Raw genomic sequence first — 21,353 nt, 5'->3', positions numbered from 1 at the left:
ATTTGTGCTTGATAGTCTGAGAGATGCACACCACATTGTCATCCCACGCCACAAGCAGTCCACCTGAAGTGCCACGACCGGCATGAAGATGAAAGATCGTTGATTTTGGGGGAGGAAAGATGTTGCATTCATCGTGTCCACCACATCTAATTTAGTTTCCCACATGAAAATAATGCTCGATCGACATGACAAGACCGCATCTTTGACTGGTGAGCATTTGTGAGTGTCACCAAGTCCCCTAACATTTCAATTAGCAATCCACGTGATAAAAAAAGACTTTAAGAAATTGCGCTATGGAATACATATGAATGTATATAAACATAGTACTTTAGAGTATAAATTCACCCATTCTGTTTCTTATTTATTCCGTAGTGAAATCTTTAAAATGACTTATATTTATGAACAAAGGAAGCGCAAGATAAACTAGAGAAACATCTAGCCCTAACATTCAAGATGTTTGTTTTTGATACATTGACGCGCCATATTCAAATTTGATACGGTCTGACTTAATATGGTATCCGAATCCATAAAATGGTTATCATCACGAGTCGAAATCCAACATAATAAATACTCCCTCTGTAAAGAAAGAGCATTTAGGTCACTAGTATATTTCTTTACGGAGGGAGTACGAAATAGGATATGATTTGAACTGCTTGTACAAATCCGCTCTAATTTCATTTGTAGATTTTGATCTTGATTAGAGCAAGCAAGTGGGTAGGAAGTAGTTTGTGCACGTTGTTTTGGTGTTTTCCGTTGCCACGTATTCCAGCTTGTTCATAAAAACGTGGCATTTGTAACGCGGAGCTCCTGCTGCACGTTCCTAAAAAAAAAGTACTGTAGTACTACTACGCTAATAACATGTCGACACGTCGACGGGATCCGGCAGTCCCTTCGCCACCCATTCGGCCTTTCGCCTCCTCGATCACGTGATCATCTGAATCATCTCCTACTCCGCTTTGCCCCCCTCCCCCCTCCTTCCTGCTGCCCTGCCCCGTCTACAGCGCCCTACAGCTACAGTTAGGCGGCAACTCGCCTCCGCCAACGCCGCCGCCGAGGCAAGGTGAGCCCAAGCCCTCCGAATCGCTTCCTCATTCGTGGACCCACTCCTCCTCCCCCTTCTTTCGAGCGACATTGGAGTGATCCTCGCCGCGCCTTAAAAACCCTAGGTTTTTGGTGGCGGCGTCGTCCGTCAGCAGGCAGGTGGACGGCCCTCCATCTCCATGGATCCCGGCGACGCACCTGAACGGTAAGTCATGCCCAACCCCTCTCTCCGTCTCTTCTCATGAGATTTCGCGAAACCAAGGCACACGGCAGCTGCAATTTACCGCCTTTGCTTTTTCCGATTTTGGTAGGATTCCCAAGGAAAGGGGTTATCGGAGCAGAGACAGCCCACCTCTTCGTAACGCAACTGGAGCAGGCTCAGATGCTCATCGTCACTCAACTGGAGCAGGCTCAGATGCTCATCGGCACGGGAGAGACAGGATGACCCACCGCGTCCCTGCCAAGCGCGTGAAGGATGAGCTGCCCGAGTCGTCCGAGCCGCCGCCGCCGTCACGGCTCAAGACTGTGGTGCCCCGTCCCGTTCAGGACAAAGACGAGCAATTCGTTTGGCCCTGGATGGGTGTGCTGGTCAATGTGCCTACCGAGTGGAAAGGCGGCCGCCAGGTTGGGGAAAGTGGGAACCGCTTGAAGGAGCAGCTCTCGGGCTTTTGCCCACAGAAGGTGATTCCTTTGTGGAATCATAGAGGTCACACGGGAAATGCGATTGTTGAGTTTGGAAAAGACTATGCTTGCTTCTGTAATGCGTTCAAGTTTGAAAATCACTTTGAGGCAGAAGGATATGGCAAACGGGACTGGGAGACACGCAAGTATCGTGGGTCGGAGATGTATGGATGGGTTGCAAGGGCTGATGATCAAAGAACTCCGGGGCCAATTGGGGAGCATCTACAAAAAAATGGTGATCTGAAAACTGTGGCAGAGCTTGAGAATGAAGGAACACGCAAAACTGACAAACTGGTAGCTAATTTAGCCATTCAAATTGAGGTAAAGGCCAAGCATGTCCAAGAACTTGAGTGCAAGTACAATGAGACGACAACCTCACTTGACAAGGTGATGGAAGAGAAGGAGCAGGTCCTCCAGAGATACAATGATGGTTTGTTTCCATCTTTTGCTCTTTGTATCTTGTATTCTTATACCATAATAACATATATATGCATTTATCTCCTTTGAGCATGGGGACCTTTCAGTTATTTAATGCCTTTTGAACCTGCATTGTCACCAGAAATACACAAGATGCAGCAACTTGCTCGTAAGCATTCTCAGATGATCATCAATGAGAATCAGAGGCTCCGTTCAGAACTGGAGTCCAAGATGCAGGATCTTGAATTAAAATCCAGGCAGCTTGATGAACTTGCTGTGCGTAGTGACTCGGACAGAAGGAACCTTGAGAAAGAGAAGGAAAAGGTGTGCGCCCAATGTCTCCCATAAAGAATTATGCAAGTTGGTTTTATGGGTCCTCTCCTTTTGTTTGTTTTGGAGGATGGTTGATTGTTTCTGTGCTTCTTTACACAACATCTTTCTATTCACTAGTAACTAGCCTGAATAGCTACATAGCATTATATTGGTATTTTCTTCTCCTTCCTATTTGTGAATGAACGATCCATGATTCAATTCATGCCACATTTTTTAACATTTGTTTATCTTTTTAATATAGAAAATAATGGTCGTCACTAGCCAGAGTATTTTATTTGACAAAGGAAGACTGTTAGCATTACAGAACAACAAGCTTTCTTACTAACCTATAATTTTACCTCATCCACTCTTGTTTATCTCGTGTTCTCCATCTTTTTGAGAATATATTTTTCCCAATTCTCCACCATCAAGTAATTTTAAATGTGGGTTGCTAGTACATAAAAACATTGTGCTATGTTTTTTTAGTTGTCTTTTGATCTAATGCAAATATCACGCCTTCGGATGCTTCCATGCATTCTCATGTTACTCTAGTTCTTTATGTGATCAACCCAAAGGCATACGATTATCTGGGCTATATCTATTCAAGATTGCTACAATATCGGCTGTCGTGGTAGTTTTTTCTCCTGCTGTACACATTTCATATTGCATCGGCTTATACTCCCTGTCCGGAAATACTTGTTGGAGAAATAGATGTATCTAGACGCATTTTTGTTTTAGATACTTCCATTTTTATCCATTTCGACAAGTATTTTCGGATGGAGGGAGTATTATTTAGCAGGGCTGAAACTACATGTTACTAAACATGATTTGTTGCTTCGAATTTACTTTGGCAACAATGACACCGTTTTGCATTCTACATGCGATATGTTCTTGCGGCTCGTACACACAATGCACTAGCATCGATCTACCAGTTGTTCTTACCTGATAGCATCCATGTCTTGTAGTTGTCCTTATACATACTTAAACTTTTGACTTTCTTCAATCTATTATCCGTCTCTTCTAGCTGCTGTTAACTTTTGGCCGCCAATCCATAAAGGCATGCATGGTTATACAGCTATGCACCCTATGCATGTACTTAGATCTAATATTGCTGGCCTGTGTTGCTCCTCTATCAGATTTTACACAATTTCTAATAATCTACACTGTTACAGTATGATTTTACCAAAATAAATGCCATATGTAGATAATTTCTTCTAGTGCATAAATTAATCTAGACCGCCATCCATAAAAAAAAATCTGTGTAGCGTTTTTTACTACCTAGAAGTATCTAATCATGTCTCATCAAAATATGTGGTGTAGATATTCTTTTTTTCATACAAGTAATCTAAGCTGCTATCATTTTGCTGCATATACGTAAACGGTGTAAACCTTTCTTTAATGTTGTGTGTACTACTATCGCTACTGTATCTGCAGAAAGTAATTTCTCTATAGTTCGGTCCAGATCTACTGTCAGTTTTTTTTTTTTGCACTTTCCTCGCACAACATCTACAAAATTGTAAGAGTAGTACTGTAGTAGCCCGCTTTCTTGTGTTTTATGTGTAGTTTTGAGATGCATGATTTTATTTTGCAATAACTTGATCGGTTTGACATACTATTCATCTGCACTCTGCTCAAAGTTTTAGGAGTAGTAGCCTGAAGTTGATGTGCAGTATAAATTGAGATGTATGCCGTTTCCTAATTGGACTCCTAAGCTGATTCAAGCGTACGGGCTCTTATTTTTTGCGAGGAGTACACCTTATATTATTCAGATTCATGCATAACTTATCCTTATTCGGATTCGTAAAATGATTCAAGCGTACATGCTCTTATTCTTTAGAGGAGTACGCATGTGGGATTCCGATTCAGATGTACAGAAATTCTTTCCAAGTTTTATCTTACAGTTCTGTACCGAGCACTGTTGTCAGCTGGAATTGGTCTAAGGTTTCGTATGTAGAATGTCTTAGTTTTTGTTTTTTAGTTGATGTTGATGAATCTCTATTGAGCAAATTTCCAACCTTAAATTGATGAATCTTCACCATTTGATTTCTGTAGCTTTGATAATAATAGATTCTTATCATTGTATTTTTTTTTCCTATTTTTTGTTGTAAATTGTAATGCGACATTTCACTCTCGGACAAGAATACAACGCAGAAGGTTTAACACTAGGACAATTTCAACAAAATGCATGGAACTTGTTTTTTTTTATAACTTTTATAGAGGGCGTGGTGCCAGGTACAAAATGTAGGCGGCTTTAGGTACACCCCTCTAGTGTTTCTGCATAAACTCATGTCAGGTTGTTATGGTTTATACAGAACGAGATGAAAGCAAAATATCTTAAGATGGCAACATCGGAGCAACAGAGGGCGGATGAAAATGTGCTGAAGCTTGTGGAAAAACACAAGGTTTGTCCTTCATATATTGTTTCACTTGAGGTTCTGAGATACTAATTTATATGACTGCCTTACTGTGCTGAAAATGACAATTGCAGAGGGAGAAACAAGCTGCTCTAAATGAGATTATCAAGTTAGAGCAGAAACTGGATGCCAAGCAAAAGCTTGAGTTAGAAATAAAACAGATGCAGGGAAAATTGGAAGTGATGAAGCACATGCCAGGTGTGGAAGACTCCGAATCAAAAAGGAAGATAGATGAACTTAGTGCTGAGCTTCAAGACAAGTACGATGAAATGGATGCAATGGAATCACTCCACCATACTCTGCTTATGAAGGAAAGGATAAGCAATGATGAGTTGCAAGATGCTCGGAAGAAGCTAATAGATGTAAGTTTTCTCATTAATTGAGTACTTGCACTTGTCGTATTATGTTTGAATTACATTTCAGAACTATCTATTGAATACGCTGCAGGGTTTGCGGGAACTTACAAATGGCCGAGGAATTATAGGAATTAAAAGAATGGGTGATCTTGATTTGAAATCGTTTGCGATTGCTTGCAAAAATAAAATGTCGAAAGAAGATGCAGGCGTTACTGCTTCCATTCTTTGTTCAAAGTGGGAGGAAGAGATTAAAGATCCAGAATGGCATCCTTTTAAAGTTATCGTGGATGAAGGCAAAGAGAAGGTAATAATATCTTCGCTCTTGCTTTTATGCACTTGCTTGTTCTCTAATAGCCTGCAATCTTGAGTTATCAATTTCACAGTGAATTTTCTGTTCTGCAAACCTGAACATAGTTCACATCTATTTATAAGTAAATTGTGGTGAGAGCTAAAATTTGGAGATACCTAGATATTCTTACATTAATCTAATGGGACAAAAATAGCAGAAATTCCCACAATAATAGTACAAATGGAAAATACATAATCTGTTGAGCAAAGCATTATTAACTGTAGGTAGAAAGAGAAAGAATGCCGCCATAATACAAGCATTGTGGACTTATCGAGTTAAGGCTCCAAATAATCCGAAAAACATTAGTTGCATTACCAATTCAGATCCATTCTGTTTTCCCCCATCTATTACATCCTTGATCCTCCATTAAGTGTGAAAAAGGAGAGGAGGAAACCAATGAACAATCAGCCATTAAGTGTCACCAGCCAACGGGCTATATTCTTGTGTTATTTAAATATAATCTAGTTCTTCGTGGAAGTTATAATATCTTGTTTTTCATGTCGTGATGTGGATGTAAGCTACCACATGATGATTTTTACAATAACCAATTAGCCAGTCAATTAAGCTGTGCCATAGCAAGAATTCAACGGATGTGTGATGAAGGAATCTCAAAATTTAGCCATATGAATGCTCATGTGTAGATTTTTTCGAAAAGGAGGCATCGCCCCGGCCTCTGCATCGAGTGATGCATGCAGCCATTTTATTAAAAAGGAAACAGTCTGAAGAAGTACAGAATAGTCTCAAGCAGCTGAAAATAAAAAGAAAAAGGCTTTACAAGGCGACCAGAACGCCAATCTCAGAGATAGCAATAGGCCTAGATACCTATCTACCTATCCTATCAGTATGCCACCATCCATATCGGTTGAAGATACCCTGAGCTACCATCTTCCATTGGGCACACCCAGTAACCAAAGGCTCCCTGGTTTCCACAGGAGTGAGTAAGGACCACATGCGGATCAAGGCGGTAGCCCTGAAGATGACCTGCAAAAAGTTAATATAGTGTTGTCTGTTAAAAACAAGATCGTTTCTGCAGTTCCATATACCCCACAAAAGGGCACACATCCCAACCCGAATTAGCTTGTTGTACTGAACATTAACCCCTTCCAGCCACGTCCCAAATAACATGTTAATGCTAGTAGGTGGTGTAATATTAAAAGTAATATGAATGGAGCGCCATAAAAGTTTAGCCATAGGACAATCCAGAAAGAGGTGCTTAATTGTTTCATTCGTCTGGCAAAAGCTGCATCTTTGATTTCCTTTCCAGTTTCGCTTAGCCAAGTTATCCTTAGTTAAAACAACTTCTTTGTGAACAAACCACATGAAGATTTTTATCTTTAGGGGAACCTTGACCTTCCAAATATGCATTGATTTTGGAATAGGATAAGTATCAATAATATGCTGATACATTGATTTCACTGAGAATGTACCATTGGGTGTCAACTTCCAACGAATATTATCGGTACAGTCAGAAAGTCTAATATCCATTAGTCGTCTGACTAAATGCAGCCACCTGACCCATCTATTGCCAACCAAGGCTCTACGAAACTGAATATTTAGCGGTATCTCACTTAGAACTGCCGCAACGGACGCTTGTTTACGCTGTGCAATATTATAAAGCTGCGGATACTAGAGAGCCAAAGGCTCATCTCCTAACCAAGTATCCTCCCAGAATCTAGTGGTTTCACCATTGCCTATGATGAATCTAGTCCTGTTAAAGAAAGCAGTTTTTGTCCTCATGAGACCCTTCCAAAAAGGTGAATCACCCGGTCGCACAGTGACCTGAGCTAAAGTCTTTTGCTGTAGATACTTGTTCCTCAGAATTTGTATCCACATGCCTTCTGACTCCACAGAGAGTCTGAATAGCCACTTGCTAAGCAGACACCCGTTCTTAACCTCTAGATTTTCAATCCCCAAACCTCCCTGATCCTTGGGTCGACAAATAATATCCCATTTAGCCAGTCTATATTTGGTCTTAATTTCATCACTTTGCCAGAAGAATCGAGATTGGTAAAAATCCAACCTTTTCCGTACCCCTACTGGTACTTCGAAAAAGGATAGGAGGAACATTGGCATACTTGTCAACACTGAGTTAACTAGTACCAATCGTCCGCCGTAGGATAGTAGCTTGCCCTTCCAGCAGCTTAGTTTTTTTTTCAAAACGATCTTCGATACATTTCCACTCCTTAATGGTCAACTTTCGGTGATGGATAGGGGTCCCTAAATAAGTAAAAGGAAACGTACCCCCTTCGCACCCAAAGAGTTGATTATAAGTGAGTTGTTCTTCTTTTGCACTCCCAAAACAGAAGAGCTCACTTTTATGAAAGTTAATCTTCAGCCCAGATAGCTGTTCAAATAAACATAAAATGAGTTTCATGTTTCTGGCTTTCTTGAGATTGTGTTCCATGAAAAGGATCGTGTCATCCGCATATTGTAGGATGGAGACGCCCCCATCAACTAGATGGGGTACTAGTCCCTCTATCAAGTCCTTTTCAGAGGCTCTCCTGATCATCAATGCCAACATATCGGCGACAATGTTAAATAAAATAGGGGACATAGGGTCTCCTTGTCTAAGTCCCTTAAGTGTCTGAAAGAAATGACCCACATCGTCATTTACTTTAATACCGACACTACCCTTTTTTATGAAACAATCTATATGTTTTTGCCATATCTCTCCAAACCCTTTCATACGCAGAGTTTGTTGTAAAAAAGACCATTTGACTTTGTCATATGCCTTTTCAAAATCAACCTTAAATAAGACTCCATTGAGCTTCTTGGAGTGCAATTCATGGAGTGTCTCATGCAGAACGACAACCCCTTCAAGAATATTACGACCTGGCATAAAAGCTGTCTACGAAGATTGCACTACAGTATGTGCCATCTTAGTTAGCCTCTCAGTTCCCACCTTTGTGAAGATCTTGAAACTAACATTCAGCAGACAGATGGGACGAAAATGTTCAATTCGAGAAGCACCCTCTTTCTTTGGTAGCAACGTTATCGTACCAAAATTGAGATGAAATAGTTGTAGATGGCCAGAGAATAGATCGTGAAACATAGACATAAGATCACCCTTAATAATATGCCAACATTTCTTATAGAACTCAGCAGGGAACCCATCCGGCCCTGGAGCTTTACCGTTTTTCATATCCTCAATCGCCTGCAGCACCTCTTTCTCTAGAAACGGGGCGGATAAACATTCGTTATCAGCTTGTCCGACTTGAGGAATATCCGCAACCTGATTCTCGTCCATAGACACAAAACTATGATCTGGAGGACCAAACAACCGTTTGTAATAATTTGAGATATACAATTTTAGATTCTCATGACCTACTATTGTACCCTCATCTTGCTCTAGCTGTATGATTTTCTTTTTCCTATGCTTGCCATTCGCAATCAAGTGAAAAAAATTTGTGTTGTTATCCCCTTGGATAATTGCCCTAACTTTGGCTCTAACGGCCCATTTCATTTCCTCCTCTCGAAGGAGAACTCGAACTCTTTGTTCGACGTCGTATTTTGCCCCCCTTTCGTGCTCATCCAGCAGGCAAGTCTCTGCCTGACGATCGAGAGCATCTATGAATTGGAGCAGTCGGTCCTGCTCATCTTTGTAAATCCCAGAGACATTCTTAGCCCAACCTCTCAGGAATTGTCTAAGATGGCGGATTTTATTTTGCCAGATATCTACACTAGACTTCCCCCCCACCTCCTTGCTCCATTCCCTAGCAATCATATCCATAAACCCCTCACGCGTGAACCAACTTGGTTCAAAGGAGAAAGCATCTCTTTTCCCTTTGTGAGTAGCATTGCCAAAATCTAACAGAAGTGGAGTATAGTCAGATATGGCCCTCTGAAGTGCACACACCGTTACTAGAGGGAACTTCTGTTCCCATTCAACACTAGTAAGTACCCTGTCCAGTTTTTCAAAAGTCTGGTTGTGAAGAGAATTGGCCCAAGTATATTTCCTACCTGAGAGTTCTATCTCCCGTAGGTTGAGGCTCTCTATAATTGTGTTGAACATAAAGGGCCATCTGCCATCGAAGTTGTCATTGCTTTTCTCATCAGCTCTCCTGATGATATTAAAATCGCCACCTACCACCAATGGTAGAGTGTCATCGCAAATTCGAACTAAATCAGCAAGGAAGGCTGGCTTGTGCTCCACCTGGGCAGCACCATAAACCGCCACAAGTGCCCATTGAAACCCATCTCCCTTGGACCTAATCCGAAATTTGACTGAAAACTCCCCAAGTACCACTTCTCTTACTTGAAGGGTATTACAACGGACTCCAAGTAAGATCCCTCTGGATCTTCCTCTTGGAGGGAGACAATGCCAGTCAAATTCAACTCCTCCTGATAAGGAGTTTAGAAATTGCGACGTAAAATTATCCCGCCCTGTCTCCATCAACGCAATGAAGTCAAGACTAAGTTCTAACGTTGTTTCCGCAAGGAATTGAATTTTAGCCAAGTCTCTCAAACCTCTGCTATTCCAAAACATCCCTTTCATATTTCATCGTAAATTTTTTTAGCAGTCTTGAACCTAGCACTCCTATGTACTGCAGAGACTGTATAAACCCTCCGCTTTGATTTTCGTTTTGGCATTTCAGAAGCATATTTCTGGTCCATATAACCAGAAATATGTTTGCCCCCATCGCTGGAATGATCGTTAAGTTGCTGATTATCATCCAGTGCTACTTCATTCTCTGCTAGGTCATCAGGTGGAACTAAATTTTCACAAAGTAAATTCAGTCCCCCCATATTAGATATCTCCGCATCATTCATCGGTTGTACTGCAGCTAAGTTTCTTATAAGATCCAAAGCCCTATCAACTTCTAAGTCCAGTAAATTGTTAATAGATTTGGAGACTTCCTTACTAGTGTTACCCAGTGTGACCCCCACAAAGGAAGCATTATCTATGATTTCTTGCGGCGAAAAATGAAGAATGGAGTGTTCTGTATTAATAGACATATGCAAGTGTGCAGGAAAATTGATTTACTTGATTTGGTAGCTTGGGGAGAGTTCAGCCATATGCATAGATTTATGCTACTTCAGTGCTAGGAAAGCAACGTTGTTGAGTTCCTGAGGGCAAAACTTTATGTTGATGTTAGCTGCTCTTGATTGAGATGTATAGCATCTAATTGAAAAAAATGGTGATTTGTATCTACTCAAGACTTGCTTTCTTCCATCTTTGAGTTCTCTCTGAAGCTGATGGTGAGTCCTATACCAATTAAGTTATATGTAATTCATCAGCTTTCGGAAATCGGAACATAATACATCTAGCATTTGCCCGTGGAGTAGTGTGTGGGGCAACCAAACTTACCAGTAAAACGCTTGCCACTTGGTACACACATTGACGGATGCTAATAACTCCCCACTCCTAGAAGTTTATGATAGGGACCCCTTATGATATTCCTTAGTAAGTTAGATGTTCATGCTTAGTTCCTAGCTTGGCTAAGTTAGGCACATCTTGTGTCTTGGTTGTTGAAATTTGACATGATACTCCCTCCGTTTCAAAATATAAGACCTTTTAGAGATTACACTAGGAGACTACATACGGAGCAAAATGAGTGAATCTACATGTCATTCCTGTATGTAGTTCATAATGCAATATCTAAAAGGTCTTATATTTAGGAACGGAGGGAGTACAATACATGGAGCTCAAAGCTCTGCTGCCATTTGCAAATAATGTTTTTCCTGAACTTTCTGTAGCATACTTGCTCGACGGGCATGGAAAAGTCCTTGTGTGTGTATGTTTGATATAGTTTTGTGCAGTGATGCATTACGATATAATGAAGTAGGCGTGTCTTACATCATCATTTCTAACACACACAAATAGTTTCTGTTCACCATGTTTTTTTGTACTGTGTTTACATTTAATGTTTAGGGAACATTTAGACACTATGCCATTCCTGTATGAATACTTTGCTAAAATTAACAGCTTAGGCATATTCGTGGAGTGTGAAGGTTTGAAGCTGTTAATGCTCTGTTCGTCTTACATGTTTAGATTGGAGGAGAATGGTTATCTAATGGTGCGTGCATTGATGTTAGGAAATTCTTTGCGAGGATGACGAGAAGCTGCGAGAACTGAAAGAAGAGTATGGCGAAGAAGTGTATGGCTTGGTAAAAAAAGCTTTGCTTGAAGTTAACGAGTATAACCCTAGTGGCCGCTATCCTGTACCTGAGTTGTGGAACTTCAAAGAGAAGAGGAGAGCAACTCTGAAAGAGGCTGTCCAGTACGTCCTGAGGCAGTGGCGCACACAGAAGAGGAAGCGCTGAGCCCAGATATCTGGATTACTGAAGAATTGAACTAGAAGTGTGCTTCTGTTATTTTCTCATGAATGTTGGTAAACGTTTAGTTGTTGGGGTTTCGCTGGATATATTCAGCGTGGTGTAGCATTGACATGAATGCTGGTACTTGGAGATTGTGAACCGCCCTTTTAGGAATATCTATTTTGTGCCAAGCTATGTGCTAGTATGAATGAACGGCTACTAGTTTGTTGATTTCAATGTATAATGTATGTGATGCATGGTGTATGCCTAATTGTCGTCCGGAAGCTTTCACACAGAATCACCTCGTGGGGAGGCAAAAAAAAAAAAAAAAAAAACACAAGCGTGGAGCTCCATGCATGATCGCGCCTCCAAGGACGGGTGCGATGCTGTCACCGCGGTCGCCCAAACATGAGGTCCACCCTTGCATTTCTCTAGGATTGCCCTTCACCGTGCACATACCCGAACCCGAATAGGCCTCGGGGTAGGCCAGTTGGACCGGGCGCTCTGACCTGCTGGTGAATATAACATGTCGTCGTGGCGACCTCAGTCGACACTGGATGAGCAGGGCATAAGAGGACTGGATCCATGGCGAGGCAAACTAAATAATTCAATATAAAACTTGGTCTGTATATATTAATGAAATAAAAGTGAATGGAAAATGAAATGTATTACTGTCCATCCCTTTGTCAATGATGCTCAATGAGATATTTTAAAGTTGACAGTGGGTGTTTGCAATTTTTTTTAAAAGGTCTAATTCGGTTAGGGTCTCTAGCTGGTTTGACACGGCTACCCACATTGTCGTAGAAGAACTTCAAGTTCATGTCCCTTTCATCTCCGATAATCATATTATGAAGAATAACATAGCATGTCATGATGTTTTTCAAAAATCGTTTGTCCCAAAAAAACAATGCCAAATTCATAAATCCTCGGATGCTACAGCCTCTAGCACAATTGTTGCATCACGAAACTTGCCACAATACATTCCCTGCCATGCCTTTGGAATTGTTTTTCAAATCCAATGCATACAATCTATGCTTCCTAGCATGCCACACCAATCTTCTATCATTAGATGCCATCATTTTTTTTGTGTCTTCCTCGTCGGTGCCCGAAGATATTCAGGACCAAAGACACGGACGATCACTTTGATAAACCTACGCACTGACTCAATTGTACTATCTTCACCAATGCGAAGGTACTCATCGGCATAGTCAGCCGGAATGCCGTATGCAATTACCCGCATAGCTGCTGAGATTTTTGATATGCACTAAATCCCTTCAAGCCCGCGACATTTCTTCTTTGAGTAAAATATCGACAATTGGCCTCGCGAGCTTGAACAATTTTCACAAAGAGGGATCGGTGCATACGGTACCTTCTCCGGAAGAGGTGCGTTGGATTGTCCGCGAAGTAGTCTTGCATCAACATCTCGTTCCAGAGATGGCGATTTCGAGGAATGCAAAGACGGCCGACGGCCAATCCTTGCCGCCTCTTTTGGTTCTCATCTTCGTGCTCCTTCACGACAAGGGTCATCACCAAAGTCTGTTGGCGAAAGGTGAGAAGCATCGTCTCAACATCTGAGTCATCCGAATCGGATGAATCGTCAAGCAAAAACTTCTCACACGGGCTCAATTCCATCTCCGGCGGTGGCTCTCCGGCCACGGTGGATTGGCGGACCTAGGGAGTAGGTGCAACGACTCGGTGGAAGAGGGCAGGGGCGCCCTCGCGGCATGATTCCGCCCGCAGATTTGGTCGGAATCACCCGCGTCGGACGGGCGGAACCAATGGCGGGTGGCGGAGGTGGTGTGGAAAGGGCGCGGGCTGAAATGTCCCTCCCGCCAACCGCTTTCCTGGGATACGGGGCATCGTAGGGGCCAACTAGGTGAGCAACCTATATGATTCTAACAACAACAACAACAACTAGTGCAAGCAAGGAATATAACACAACAATAACAAGCACAAAGTAAAGGTAAGAGATAATCACAAGTGAAACCGATGGAGATGAGGATGTGTTACGGAAGTTCCTTCCCTTTGAGGGGAAGTACGTCTCCGTTGGAGCGGTGTGGAGGCACAATGCTCCCCAAGAAGCCACCAGGGCCACCGTATTCTCCTCACGCCCTCACACAATGCGAGATGCCGTGATTCCACTAGCGGCGCCCTTGAAGGCAGCGACCAGACCTTTACAAACAAGGTTGGGGCAATCTTCACACAAAGCTTGGAGGCTCCCAACAAGACCACAAAGGTTCACCATAATGGAATGTGGCTCCGGGGTGACCTCAACCGTCTAGGGTGCTCAAACACCCAAGAGTAACAAGATTCACAAGGGATTAGTGGGGGGAATCAAATTTCTCTTGGTGGAAGTGTAGATCGGGGCCTTCTCAACCAATCCCTAGAAAATCAACAAATTTTATTGGCTAGGAGAGAGATCGGACGAAAATGATCTTTGGAGCAACAATGGAGTTTTGGAAAGGAAGAAGTTGTCTTCTTGGGGAAGAAGTTGTCTTCTTGGGGAAGAAGACCCCCTTATATAGTGGGGGAAAGAATCCAACTGTTACCCCCACTTTCAGCCCGAGCAAAGCGGTACTACCCCTGCCCGGTGCGGTACTACCGCACACACAGTATGGCAGAGGGAGGAACTACTGCATGGGGAAACAAGCGGTAGAACCGCCGGAGCGGTACTACCGCACGCCCTTACGATACTACCGTAGGGTAGTATCCAACTGCCACAGGAGGTACACGGAAGTAATATTTCTACCTCCGCTGAGGCTATGGTTGTGCAAAAAACCGACAAGGTTTTGCGGTAGTACCGCCTGAGGGCGGTAGTAAAAAAATTATGTCCGCTCTTACTACCATAAGCGCTCGTAGTAGAAGCTGGTGACAGCGGTACTACCACTGCTAGGAGCGGTACTACCGTTGGCACGTGCTATTAGAGCATATTTCTCCATATATGGTTTCGGTAATTGATGACAATCCCTATGGACTAATGGTTGCCTTAAGTTATATTCGAAGGATTTGTCCAGAGGCACTTCTTGAAGTCCATCTGTTGGTTTCAAGGAGTTTATATGATGACCAAGGTGGTATTCAAAGTATTACCCAAAGATTGGTCATAAAGACACAAGGTTGATCAAGACTAAGCAGAGAGTAAATCAAGATGATCAACACACAAAGTGTACAAGATGTACCGAGATGGATCAAGTGATCCCATGGTATGGTAAGCACTGTCCATAACGCTTTTGTGTACTAACCCATGGTCTTTGTGAGAGTTCTATGTGGGGTTAGGTGTGTTTCCACGGGTTTGCGTTAAGAGGAAGATCTCATTCAACCTATGAAGGATGACATCGAGTGGTGATCGTCATCAAGATTGCAGTGTGCAAGTTCAAGTGGAGCATCACGAAGATATCATGCTTGAAGCTTCCCGTCCATTGTGGTGGCAATGGACTTGTGAAGATATGCCAAGGAGTGGCTCAACCATAGTGAGTATGGGGGAGCAATCAAGAAAGGCGGTCCATCTTGAGGAAGCCAAGATCATCATCATTTAGCTCAAGAGGACTAGGTGCAAGGTATAGGTTTGCCCTTGATAGGTTTTTCTATTATAGGATAGTTTGCCGTACTGTCAAGGGGGGCTCTCAAGTGCGTAGCTTAATCGTATCATTCGTAGAGAGCTCAAACCATATGCATCCTTGCATCATCTTTCTTGGTTCTTGTTTGGTGTTTCTCTTTGTGAGTTGTAGAGCATGGTCATCTTCATGACAAGCTCGAGTTCATCGAAAACAGAGTCCATATGCATCTTCTATGATGTTTCTGATGTTGGAAATTTTTGCCGGTTCTTCATTCATATAGGTCTCACATCTCTATACCATTGGCATTTTCACAACTACGTGTTCTTAAGATTTCAACAAGCTTGAGTTTGCTCGATCCGGAGTTCGTATGCGAAATTTATGGTAGTTTCAGTGGCCAGCGGTAGTACCGCTCGATGGGCGGTAGTACCGCTCTCTGGGCAGTAGTAGTTTTTTTTACTACTGCTCCGTCGGACTTTTTGCGCATCCTTTTGCCTCAGCAGTGGTAGGTACGGTAGTAGTTTTTTACTACCGCGGTTGGTGAACCTATCGTGCGGTAGTACTGCTCTTAGCAGCGATAGTACCGCTCTTAGCAGCGGTAGTACCGCTCTCCTCGGGCTCTGAGTGGGGGTAACAGTTGGATTCTTTCCCCCACTATATAAAGGGGGTCTTCTTCCCCATTGGATCTTATCCATCCATTGAGCTCGTGTTCTTCCCCCATTGTTGACCTTCTTAGAGCTTGCCAACTCTGAATCCCTCCCATGATTCTTGCTAGTTCTTGAGGGAAAAGAGAGAGGAGATCTAGATCCACATCTCCACCAATCACTTTCTCCTCTATGTGAGGGGAACCCCTTGGATCTTGATCTTGGAGTTCTTTGTGAGATCCTTGTTCTTCCTCTCATATTTCTCCATAGCTTTTGTTGTTGTGGAGGGATTTGAGTGCGAGGTACTTGACCACTTCGTGTGTTCTTGCCATTGCATTAGTTGCATCGGTTTGAGTTTTGTACGGTGATACGTGGAAGTGAGAAGTTGAGAAGCTTATTACCATTGGGTACTTGGTACTCCTAGAGATTGTTCTTCATGGATCCTTTGGCATCCTAGAATATTGGTGGTGCCTCGAAGCTCAACCATTGTGGTGTAAAGATCCGGGCAAGCGTCGGGGCGTCGGGGTCTCCAATTAAGTTGTGGAGATTGCCCCGAGCATTTGTGGTCACCTCGAAGCCATATGCCATTTTGGTGAAGCTTCATGGTGTTGTTGGGAGCCTTCAATTAAGTTGTGGAGATTGCCCCAACCTTGTTTGTACGGGTTCGGTGACCACCCTCAAGGGTACCTTAGTGGAATAACGACATCTTGCATTGTGTGAGGGCGTGAGGAGATCACAGTGGCCTTAGTGGCATCTTGGGGAGCATTGTGCCACCACACCGCTCCAAACGGAGATTAGAATCCGCAAGGGTGTGAACTTCGGGATACATCATCGTCTCCACGTGCCTCAGTTATCTCTTACCCGAACCATTTACTTATGCACTTTACATTGTGATAGCCATATTGTTTCTTGTCATATATCTTGATATCACTTAGTTGTTTATATTTCTTAGCATAAGTTGTTGGTGCACATAGGTGAGCCTAGTTGTTTTAGGTTTTGTGCTTGAGAAATTAAACATTACTTTTATTCCACATTTGTTCAAGCCTAAACCGTAATTATTTTAAAGCGCCTATTCACCCCCCTCTAGGCGACATCTGCGTCCTTTCACCTGCAGTAGTACCGCTCCCTTGAGGGGTACTACCGCTGTCCACTGAAAACAAGCACCTTGCTGCTTTCACTTTGCACAAACAAGGGGAAACGGACTGGAGCTCCATTGAAGCGAGGGAAAGATGGTGCAAAAGAACAGATGTGTATGTGGTGATTCCACCCTAACCTTTCTGAAGCGGACCCCCTCTTAATAGTACGGCTTTCCTATGACTCAAATACAATGAAAAGAAACGTAGAAAGCAACCGTCTTCGAAAGACTCCGAGGGGCACCGAATTGTCTTGTGCCTAGACATGAATTATCTGAAATGCTCAATGCACATGATTAGTCCGCACAAGCATTGTCATCAATCACCAAAACCACTAAGGGAGAAATGTGCCCTAACAATCTCCCCCTTTTGGTGGACCGATGACAATACATGATTTGCACAAAAGGATATAAAAATAACATATGCAAACCCAAAATCTATAAAATATAGACAGGCTCCCCCCTAGATGTGTGCATACTAGAGAAATGTTATGGACTGCAAAGCACACAACCTAGGGACAACACTCCCCTTAAATTTTATAGACGAGGCATTCCTTGCAACAAACTGATTAACACTAAGCATGGAAGCAAGGCATATCATGTGAGCATGACGATAAGGGCACACAATAAATAGACTCACAAGCTACTAACATACTTGACAAAAACGAGACAATAATTAGAGAAGAGTGATAGCATATGTCTCACACCATATGTTAGAATAACTCTCCTCGTGTCACACACAAAAAAACAACCAAAATAACGACGAAGGTTCAACGAACAAGGAGACAAGGAAAATGCAAAGAAAACTCACAAATCCTACACTCTCTGCCCCTTTGGCATCGAGACACCAAAAAGGCAGAGAGGACACCTAAGACACAGGTGGTAGCTCCACCGCAGAGATGTCAACCATCAAACTCCTCATCGGACTCATCCCATTGAAAGTTCTTCTTCTCCATCCAAGTAGCTTCAAGAGTAATGTTCATCTCAGACCCACTTGAGATGTTCACGTCAAGCTTCCTCAGAATCAGCTTGTCGCGCTAACGACACATGGGTCAGATATTGCCCCTTAGTCTGCATGCAAAACAGTGTCTTCATCCTGTCATTGAGCTTCTTGTACCAAGATGGCATAGCAGAGGAAGGCTCATACGTCTTGTGACTGCCCTCATCCTCATCCACATCTGCATCAAAATCCACGTTGGCAACAACAGGCGTAGTGGTAGTGTTAGCCCACTTGTCCTTCTGACACAGCCGAATGGGCTCATGGCGGATCCAGTCGGGAGCGTGAAAAACCATATCTAGAAAGGTCATCGACCACCTTGCCTGAATCAAGTAGAACAAGTAAGGTCCATAGATGGGGACCTTACGGTGAAACACAGCCGACTGAAGCTCACTCCACATGACATGGGACATATCAAGCGGTCTAGGAGCGCGAACCCGCCCTTTCTCACACATGATAAGCATATCCACAAGATAGAAATGCACCTGGTCCTTATTACCTACATGAGGAAAGAGAGTGTTGCGAAAGATTCTGTGCATGACATCAAGAAACGAGTTCAGCACATGAGATGGTTCGCCAGTTGGAGACACCTTCTCAATAAGGTATGTCAGTAACTTTTCCTTGGGGGAAGCATTTGGTTTCTCGTGCAGGCGCAAACTGACTGGCTTCCCAAGCCCCTCATCGCGAACGCGCAAAAGATCCATGAACTCCTTCCACGTAGGAGACAACTTCTCACTATTGGTCATCCAAGTCATTGTTCGTTCCTCATCAACGTGGAAGTGGACGGACGCATAGAACTGAGCCACAATCTCAAGATCATAGTCAAGCTAAAAAGAGATGATCTGCTCGATTCAAAGCTGCTCCACCATGTCCAGAGGTTCACCAAAGTATGACACGTCCTTCCTGAGATGATCCATGTCAATCCACTGAACCGGTACATAGATATTCTTCTTTGCCTTGATCACATCTAGAAAGATGAGAGCTTGTTGCTTGGTCCAAAATAGTTCACAACCCTTGAGATGAACTGTCACGCCCAAGATGCGGCCCTATCCTCAATTTGGCACGAAGGCCTCGTCAAGGATAGAAGCGCACCTCATCGTGTCGCAAGAATGGATATCGTTACAAGTACATGTACTGAAAAGAAGAGATATACATATAGAATTGGCTTACACTCGCCACAAGCTACATCAGAGTCACAGCAGTACATTACATATTCATCAAGAGTAAGAGCAGGGTCCGACTACGGACGAAAACAAACGACAAAATAAGAACGACGTCCATCCTTGCTATCCAAGCTGCCGGCCTGGAACCCATCCTAGATCGATGAAGAAGAAGAAGAAGAAGCAACTCCAAATGAACAATCAACGCGATCGCGTCAAATATCCTTTACCTGTACCTGCATCTGGTGTTGTAGTAATCTGTGAGCCACAAGGGACTCAGCAATCTCATTTCCAAAGGTATCAAGACTAGCAAAGCTTAATGGGTGAGGCATGGTTAAGTGGTGAGGTTGCGGCAGCGGCTAAGCATATATTTGGTGGCTAAACTTACGAGTACAAGAAATAAGAGGGGAAGATCTATGCATAACGGACGTGACTACTGATGATCAAATGAATGATCTTGAACACCTACCTACTTCAGACATAACCCCACCGTGTCCTCGATCGGAGAAGGAACTCACGAAAGAGACAGTCACGGTTACACACACAGTTGGCATATTTTAATTAAGTTAACTTCAAGTTATCTGGAACCAGTGTTAAACAAAGTTTCCATGTTACCACATAACCGCGGGCACGGCTTTCCGAAAGATTTAACCCTGCAGGGTGCTCCAACTAGTCCATCACAAATTACCACAAGCCGCATTGAAATCCTCAATCACGAAGCTCGCGATCTCGTCGGATTCCCTAGTGGAAAATCTCAACTCTGAGATTACCCAAAGCATCACCGGAATCCCGATGCACAAGATATTCCGTCAAAGGTAAAACTAATCCAACAAGGCCGCCCGACGTGTCGACGAACCCGATAGGAGCCGCGTATCTCGTTCTCAGGACACGACAGATGGAAAAGCCTACATGTACCAAACCTCGAGTTGCCCTATGGTGGCCCCGCAGTCTGTCCTTTTGGGACCAACACCATCAGCACTGGCCCCCCTGTTTATGTAAAATTACTCCTCGGGTAGTGCTAACTCCCTATGCATTTCAAATTAACAGAATTATTATGTTGGGCAAATAGTAGCAATGTTGGGCCTTGCCAGACCAGCTTTAATCTAAAACGAATTATCAAGGGGGTCAACATAACAACCCTGATCGTGTTAGGAGCGCTCAATTATGGAACATAACACCGGTAGCCGAAACTAAGGGGGCAAAGGTGGAACAAAACACCAGGCTAGAAAGGCCGAGCCTTCCACCTTTTACCAAGTATATAGGTGCATTAAATTAAATAGCATTTAAATATGGTGATATGACAACGAACCCATGTTATCACATGGAAGCATCTGCACCTGCAACTAGCAACGCTAACACAAGGATAAGCAAGCGGTAACATAGCCAAATAGTGGTTTGCTAGGTCGAACAGGTTGAAGGTTAACATGGCATTGTTGAGAGGCTGATATTTAACATGTGGTAGGCAACGAGACATCAACGATAGAAGTGCTAAAACTAGCATGGCAATGATAGTAATGGTATCTGGGGAAATGGTCATCTTGCCTGAGATCCCGCTTGGAAGAAGAACAACTCGGTGGAGTCGGCGAACCAACGTAGTCAAACGGGTCTTCACATTCCGACACGCTTATGGAACTCTATGGAGACGAAGCAAACCGGAAACAAACATAAACACAAATATTCACCACACGATGCACAACATGATGCACAACCTAATATGATGCATGAACAGATCAATGATGCATGTGATGGCATGGCAATTCACCTCACGCAAACACTACACGTTAAGTGAAGCTCGATATGCAACGAGTTGCATATCGACGAAACACCACGATTAATTATTTTAATCACTCCCGATTATTTACACGGAAATATTAAATTGTTGTTATCATGGAAAGGGGTGAAGCGATGATTCTACCTCTCATACTAGACGGTTTAACTCGCGGAACATAGAACGGAGCTACGGCACAAGAACATGCAACACAAGATGTATATGCCATGAATGCGTCATGCATGCGAGTTCATAACACGGGCAAGAAGGGAA

The 21,353-nt window shown here is 43.1% G+C and overlaps 1 protein-coding gene across 2 annotated transcripts; it reads left to right on the top strand.

Moving 5' to 3' along the window:
* Positions 1-937: 937 nt before the first annotated feature.
* Positions 938-12,059, top strand: LOC123443878 (factor of DNA methylation 1-like). 2 transcript variants are annotated; one of them, XM_045120421.1, is made up of 8 exons: positions 938-1,060; positions 1,167-1,246; positions 1,353-2,152; positions 2,282-2,463; positions 4,764-4,853; positions 4,940-5,227; positions 5,313-5,525; positions 11,607-12,059. In XM_045120421.1, the coding sequence occupies exons 2-8, from the start codon at positions 1,221-1,223 to the stop codon at positions 11,832-11,834; spliced, it is 1,827 nt and encodes a 608-aa protein (XP_044976356.1). In that variant the 5' UTR covers positions 938-1,060; positions 1,167-1,220; the 3' UTR covers positions 11,835-12,059. The 2 variants fall into 2 exon arrangements, with proteins under 2 accessions (XP_044976356.1, XP_044976355.1); XM_045120420.1 differs by having other exon boundaries at positions 943-1,246.
* The last annotated feature ends 9,294 nt before the right edge of the window (positions 12,060-21,353 follow it).

The sequence above is a fragment of the Hordeum vulgare genome, chromosome 3H, assembly GCF_904849725.1.
Source record: "Hordeum vulgare subsp. vulgare chromosome 3H, MorexV3_pseudomolecules_assembly, whole genome shotgun sequence".
Classification (NCBI taxonomy): domain Eukaryota; kingdom Viridiplantae; phylum Streptophyta; class Magnoliopsida; order Poales; family Poaceae; genus Hordeum; species Hordeum vulgare.
Note: the sequence above shows the minus strand (reverse complement) of the source record. Positions and strands in the feature narration are given on the sequence as shown.